Source organism: Nicotiana sylvestris, chromosome 7, assembly GCF_000393655.2.
Source record: "Nicotiana sylvestris chromosome 7, ASM39365v2, whole genome shotgun sequence".
Lineage (NCBI taxonomy): Eukaryota > Viridiplantae > Streptophyta > Magnoliopsida > Solanales > Solanaceae > Nicotiana > Nicotiana sylvestris.
The window spans coordinates 159,122,702-159,130,552 of NC_091063.1; the positions used below are offsets into that span (position 1 = coordinate 159,122,702).

The following is a 7,851-nucleotide window of genomic DNA, read 5'->3' on the forward strand; positions in this document are numbered from 1 at the left end:
CGATGTTGTGATCCAAAAACAGGAAAGTGTTGCACTTCTCGAAATGTAGTATTTGATGAAACTTCTTCATGGTGGTCTTCGGATAAGGAAGTGTTGCCCGACTCGGATATTTTCAAGGATGTGTTAGACTCGTCCCAGATTCAGTTAAGTGTAGATGAAGCTGATGGTGCAACTTTTGAAGGTAATGTTGAAGGAGACGTGACTTAAAGTCCTTGGAAATCTGGTGTATACCAACAACCAGGTGAAGAAGGTGAGCCTAGTAGCGCAGCTACACCACCCACACTCAGAAGGTCAATAAGGATCAGAAAACCAAACCCGAAGTATGCCAATGCCGACATAGTATAAGAAGCATATACGACAGAACATGAGACATTTGAAGAAGCACTTGAAGATCCAAGGTGGACTAATGCTATGGAAAAGGAAATTGCAGCATTAGAACAAAATCAAACTTGGGAGCTTATGCCAAAGCCAAAAGATGTGAAGCCTATATATTGCAGATGGATTTATAAAATAAAGCATCGCATAGATGGGTCTATCGAAAGGCATAAAGCTCATTTGGTAGCTCGAGGATTTACTCAAGAATATGGTTTGGACTACGATAAAACTTTCAGTCCAGTGTCAAAGTTCTGTGTGAGTCTTACTTGCACTTGCTGGTAGTAAAGATTAGAATTTGTGGCAGATAGATGTAAAAACGCGTTTCTACATGGAGAACTGGATCGAGAAATTTACATGGTTCAAATGGGCTTCCAGAACCAAGAACATCCTGAATATGTTTGTAAGCTAAGGAAGGCGCTCTATGGATTAAAGCAATCGCCAAGGGCATGGTATGGTAAAATTGCTGAATTTTTAACTCAAAGTCGTTATTTATTACATCTGCAAATTCAAGTTTGTTTGTCAAAGTCAATGGAGGAAAGCTAGATGTAGTGCTAGTACATGTCGGTGACTTGATCGTAACTGGTGATAATGAAGATGAAATTCTCCAAACAAAGGAGAATTTATCTGTTAAGCTTCACATGAAAGAACATGGACAAATCAAGCATTTTCTTGGCCTGGAGATTGATCGTACTCAAGGAGGAATTTTTCTTCATCAACAAAAGCATTCCAGAGATTTGTTGAAGAAATTCGGAATGCTGGGGTGCAAGCCAATTGCAACACCAATTAAACCAAATGCCAAGATGTGTGCCCACGAAGGGAAGGATATTTAGAAGATGTGATGATGTATCGACAATTGGTTGGGAGTCTGATTTATTTAACTCAAACTCGACCTGATCTTTCTTTTGCAATTGGTGTAATAAGTCGTTACATGCACAATCCAAAGAAACATCATATGGAGGCTGTTCGGCGAATTCTAAGATATGTAAAAAGTATAATTAATTATGGTTTTTTGTATGAGAAAGGTGACGATTGCAAGTTAGTTGGGTACTGTGACGCGGACTATGCAGGAGACCATGATACCCGTCGCTCAACTAGTGGATTTGTGTTTAAGCTTGGAACTGGAGCAATTTCTTGGTACAATAAAAGGCAACCAACTGTATCTTTGTCAACAACAAAAGCAGAATATTGGGCAGCAACAGTTGCAGCTCAAGAAAGTACCTGGCTTATGCAGTTGATGAAAGATGTACAACAACTAGTAGGCTACACGATTCCCTTGTACTGTGACAATCAATCAGCAATTCGCTCATGGGTAAAAATCCAGTTTTTCACGCAAGGACTAAGCATGTGAAAGTGCATTATCACTTTACCAGGGAAAAAGTGTTGAAAGGAGAAATTGTTTTGGAGCATGTTAAAACCGAACATCAAATAGCAGACCTGTTCACAAAAGGTTTAAGTGTCAACAAGGTTGAAAATTTCTGCTATCAACTAGGCATGGTTAAGATAATGAGAGCCGATGTCGAAAGGGGGTGTTAAAGTTGTACAACATCAGTCCCATTTAGTGTTGACCAAGTCTGTAGTATAGCTAGTGTCATAGCTTTAAGATGTTATTTTGTTATTGTTAGTTGTAGATATTTTTCCTATTTCCTAGAGTTACAGATATCTTTTCCTAAAGTTTAGGAGAGTTTGTTTAATGGGATAACATGTTCAAGTTAATTTGTAAGCCTATATAAGGCATTAATGAATTGAATAAATTATCCAACTATTTTCTTCCACAAAAAAATTCAATTCTACTTCCAGTTATTCTTTCTAATATTGAGCTTGCAATTCTATTTTGATTCTTCACATTATGTTGGAATCTCATATGTAAAAAATTCGAACTCCAGCACATTATACTGAAATTTTTCAGGTTTTTTAAGGGTATTTTTGTTCAAATTTTATCTTTGTATGAAAAATGGTAACATTCCGATTATTTTTGAAACTGTAGCTATTTTTCAATTACCAGTTATAAATTTGGGTATTTCTTATTTTTTTCCCCAAAGTTTGGAGGAACAACAAGTAGGAAGTATAGGGGTAGGATTATTTTGATCCTTGATATATAACCTTGAATATAAATAGTCCTTCACGTTTTTGTTAATATAGGACTCAACAAAACCTATAGAGTAGGACTATTTTTTGTTTAGAAATATAATAATTAAAATTATTATTCACGTTTTTTATAAATTTAAATACCGCTTACAAAAATTCATGTGTATGACCCTGCCTGCACTGCCTTATAATAGCCAAAGAGTCTGTTGTTTATCGAGTCGCAATGAATTATCTGCCTAGGGTCGTTTGGCCATGGCTTTTATTCCAAGCATGCAAGAAGAAAGAAAGAGAAATTCTGATAAAGGAAGCTTTCAGAATTTCCTCGTCAGTGTCCGGTACCCACGTTGAGCCGGACTAAATTCGAATTCGCGTTAGAAAATTCCATATTAGACGGTAAAACGCTCCCTAATAAAGGCGATTTCATATTCAGGGCTCGAACACGGGACGTTCTGGTTAAAAATGAAGAAATACTTACCACTTTACTACATCCTTATAGGTAAGTTTGCGGCCTTTTTAATTTGCTATGTTTTGCGACATTGTAGCTGAAATTACAGTTGATGATATTGGTATTAAAAAGTTGACGTTGTTTCTCTTGATTATTCGTTATTAGACACGCATCTAGATATTGTATTGTATTCTCTATTATTATTATTTGGTAGTACTACTTATTCTTTTATCTTCCTCTTTTTTTTCTCTTCTTTTCTTGCTTTTCTCCTCCTCATCCTTCTTCTTCTCACCCTTTTCGAGCTAAATGTCTATTGAAAACAACCCCTCTATCTTTGTTAGGCAGGAATAAAGTTTGCGTACAAGTTACCTTCCCAGACCCCACATACCTGTTGGGAATACACTGGTTATATTAGTGTTGTAGACACACATCCAGCTAATCGAGACGATAACAACTTACAAACAAAAGGACTTGTATAACTAAAATGGATCAAATAAAACAAGCACAGAGTTCTGTCCCCATATCGAAGCCATATATCTATTTGGGATCTGGAAATACATACATGAATAACATTTTCAAAATCCTTAGGTTTTCTCATTCACCATATACAATCAATGTTCGATAAGATATCAGTAATGAGAATCTCTGAAATATGACGATAAGCTTTTTGAGTCAAATGTACGCCGTCCCAATTCATGAATCTTGAAGGATCAGAACAAACTGAAGTCTCATTTGATCCACAAGTTTTCTTCCCATCAAAATTATATTTTCCTCCAATTCCACAACACGCTTTCAGTAACGATTCACGATCAATTCCCAGATAATACGCTCTTCGAAAAATAGATAAAAAAGCTCCATAATAATCTACATATAGAATAACAACATCTGAGAACTGACGATTTACCAAAGATATTGTATCTCGAAGATAGTTATTGTGAAATGATGCAAATTTATTATAATTTCTCAAACATCCGAATTCGTCGTAGGCATCGGGATCGGAGCTCGGAGATGAAGTCAGTAGCGACGGTAAGCAACCAAATGGAGAAACACCGGAGATAACTATCCGTTTCACTCCTAATTTAATGATTTCTTTGATGCCTTCAACAATGGCGTTGACAGTAAATGGAACAAAAGATTTAGCCTCTTCAGTGGATTTACCATTAGAAAAGGCAGTGAAATAATCATTTCCACCAAAAGCACCAATATTAACGAGTGAATTTCGAAGCTTCTTAGCGCATCGCGTTGGACTTCTACAAGTACAATTAAGGTGATTTTTGAACCACTCAATTTGCGTACTTAATGGAGGATTAAACGATTTAATGCTAATGTTTCTTTTATCGAAGAATGATTTATCAAGTGCCGTACTTCCGGCGACGGCGAAATTGACGCCGTGAATAAATGAAGAGTTTTTTGATAAGTAAGGATTAAGGAATGGAAGTTTAAGAGCTATTGCAATGTAATCAATCATTAAAAGACCGTCGGAAAATCGGCCGGTGGGTTTTCCGAAGTAAGTTTTACCGTAAGGAAGATGACCGGCGTGGAAAGTTGGAGGAATTCCGGGGATAAGAATTCGGTTGCCGGTGTCGGCAAGTGAATCACCCAATTGATAAATGGAATTAAATGGGCAAATTGCAGTTTGTTTGGCATTTGAACAGAAAGAGAGAGAGAAGGCTGTTGAGAGGAATAAGAAAGCAACTACTATAGAAGCCATAATTGAACACGCGAAATGAATTGATTAGCACAATAATATATACTCCCTCTTGACAAAACGGATAGAGTAGTGTGAACGCAGATCTTATCTTTATTTTGGAAGTAGAGAGACTATTTTAATACATCAATAATAGCAATAGAGGCCAAAAAGATAATACGAACATCTTAAAAACAAAAAAATAAAACAACATCAATAATTAGTAACAACGGCAAAGTACTAAAAAAACGGAGCGAAAAAATAGTATGAAAACATCAAGTACCTGTACCACTAGCACTTTAAGATAAGGTACTTTCTAACGGTCAATCCTAGTACTTACTTCACATTTTTCTATCAAGTCTCATTATATCACATTTCCCTAATAATATTAGGAGCAGTAGGTTTTTGGTGTATGACAGTATTAACAATTTGGATTAGCTTGACGCCTTAAAATGCGGCAAGTTGCATATGACAGTCCAAAGTTGCAAATAAATTATAAGCACGAGTATATAGGTATTAGTGTTAATAAAATTTGTGTTATTTTATCCCAAAAAAGTAGTATTCGTGTTATAAACGCAAGTGTGTCGGTCAACCTTAACGGATACCTCTGATGGCTGATCTAATTTGACTAATTTATACAATAATTTTACTTCATAACGGTCTAATTTAACTAATTTATGAAGTTAAAGATTATTTTAGCTTCTTTTTTTTGTTTCTAAAGGTTGGCGTGTGAATAATTCAAAATCTCAGTTTATAACTTACAATTGTTTGACCCAAAATTTAAATCTTAAACAATTAGATTTTCTAATAAAATAAAATTAATCTTAACTAACATTAGTATTCAAAAAATATATTAACCGATTTTATAGCAAGTAATATCCATATTATCTAAGTAGCAATAAATGGTGATAACACTGCTATATTCAATGATCCGAAGGTAACATTAAATAATAATAAATATCAATGAATGACATTTAAGTAAATAAAAGTATGTGAGTCACCTGAAAATGGTGATATTCTTTCTCACAATGATGAATAGTTGATGAGCCTTTGAATATACGTATCATTCTTGGATCGGGGAGAAAAGTTAGATAAGGTTCTCAAGAAAAAGGTATATTTTGTATGTGTATGATAAAGCAAGAATCTTCAGAGAATGTCAAAATGTTTTTCTCTTACAAAGGAGTGTTTCATGTCCCCTATAACTATGTCTCTTTCTATTTATAAGGGGACATGTGCCACAAAATCATAATAGTACAGTTCTAGAGACTTTAAAGGCTTATCATAAAACTAGCTGTTATTACTCTGCTTAAGAAGAGTACTCGTCCTCGACCTTGATCTCTATTGACTCCTCGACTCAGCTCTTCATTTCATGTTAGATCATATCGACCTTGAATATGCTTTTAGTCGAAGTCATACCGGTGACACGTGGCAACCTTCGAAGACCCTCTTAATGCTGATATGGTCTGAACATAACCAAGATAATTTTTACTCCATACAATCAGTCCCTCTGCTTGTTGAGGTCAACCTCGTGGGTGAGGAGATAATACCGTTCATGGTCGAGCTCAATGAGCGGATAATACCGTTCATGGTCGAGCTCGTTGAACAAATAACATAGGTCGTGGTCGTTGTAGCAAGCAGGCAAGGTGGTTCTCCATGGGTCGTGTATTTTAAATCTCTTAAATTTTTCGGGTGATTTGTTAGAGCCATCTGGTCCAAGAGAAGGGGTGACGTCATGATGTCATGCGTCATGATGATGCATGTTCCCGGTGCATTGCGTCGATTTGTGTGTGACCTTTGATAGGATCTTTCGTTTCGATTCTAATGCCAATTATGATGAACCGTTTCTAGTTTGGTACCCATTATGACAAACTGTTTCGGATTTGGTGCCTCTATCTCTATAAAATAGGGATAGCCAAACCCGAATTTGAAATTTTTACTCTCTCAAACTCTTGAGACTTCAAATTCTTTCTCTGATCCTCTCTTCCCTATATATTTGCTCTCTTCCATATTCTAAACTCTCTTCCATATCCTAAACTTTCTTCTAGTTTCCTTTTTTATTTTCTCATAAATATTTCATCTAATGTTGGTGAAGGGAGTCACGTCATTTCATTGGTAGTTGTGTTCCCTGATCAATGGGAGAACGCAACTGCCATCATAGAGGATGAATCTTTTTCCTTAGTGGAGGAGAACATCCCCCGAAACCTCGAAGCTATGTCTGATTTTCATCGATTGCCGGACGCGGCATCTGGAACATTCTTATCGACAATGGCGCCCAATCAATTGGCTAAATTTAAATCTAAGTTCGTCATTCTCGATCATATCGAACTGATTCTGGCTGGGGAGATTGAAATGCATGTTCACCGCCTTGGGTACTGCGCTCTATACGCTTACTCGTTCAATATTGGTTAGTCATTTCCCCTCTTTCTGCTAGTGGAGGAATTTTTCCGCCACTACGGTATTTACCCTGCTCAACTCCCCCTAAGTATACAAGGTTATCAAGATACTAACCAAGTTTGTTGAGATCGCCAGTGTTAAGGTTACATTGCGACATTTAGTGCATATGTTCGCCCTTAGCTTCTATAGTGGGATGATGTTGAATCTCCGTTACCGTAGAGGCAAGTGCCTGGTTGTAAAGATGGATGACAAGGACAGTCGTCAATTATGGATCGATTTATTTTACGTCAAAATCGAGGACGTTGTGGCCAACACCGAAGACTTCCCCAAGGCTTGGAATCATACACGTAAGTGTTTACATTTCTCGTTTTTACCCTTTGCATTTCTTCGCCCATTTTGGGTGTCATGAAGCTATTCCTTTTTTGTAGCCAACAACCGTCCTTCCCTTATATCCGTTCGCATCGTTGACTGGGTTAGGCATATTCTCCCTCATACTACAACGATTCGTGATTGGCCGAACTTTTTTAAGAAATTCAGACTAACTCTTCCTTCTATAGGTAACTTCCCTTTCGGCTGTGATTGTTGCCTCTTTTTGTATGTTGGCTGGCTTCATTAACTTTTATGTTTCTCCCTTTATCAGGTTCAGTTAAGGGGCTTCTCAAAGGAGCAGAGCGTATGTGACCTCATTTAGAAGAAGGCGGCTACACCCTCGATTTCTGCCCCCATTGCAGCTGTTGTGCCTTCTGCACTTGCCTCCGTCCTGGTTGTTGCGGTCTAAGAATATGCCTCTGTCCCAACTGCTGTTTCTGCTCCTCATCTATTTTCTTTGATTGGGAACCTACATCGTAAGAGGATGGCTGTGGAC

The 7,851-nt window shown here is 37.1% G+C and overlaps 2 protein-coding genes across 2 annotated transcripts; one reads left to right on the forward strand and one right to left on the reverse strand.

Annotated features, from left to right (window-relative positions):
• The first annotated feature begins 1,216 nt into the window (after positions 1-1,216).
• LOC138874020 (secreted RxLR effector protein 161-like) lies at positions 1,217-1,723 on the forward strand. The gene has a single exon (XM_070152520.1). The coding sequence runs from the start codon at positions 1,217-1,219 to the stop codon at positions 1,721-1,723; it is 507 nt and encodes a 168-aa protein (XP_070008621.1).
• Positions 1,724-3,360: 1,637 nt separating this feature from the next.
• LOC104234954 (acetylajmalan esterase-like) lies at positions 3,361-4,623 on the reverse strand. Its single transcript, XM_009788610.2, has one exon. The coding sequence runs from the start codon at positions 4,614-4,616 to the stop codon at positions 3,504-3,506; it is 1,113 nt and encodes a 370-aa protein (XP_009786912.1). The 5' UTR covers positions 4,617-4,623; the 3' UTR covers positions 3,361-3,503.
• Positions 4,624-7,851: the final 3,228 nt, after the last annotated feature.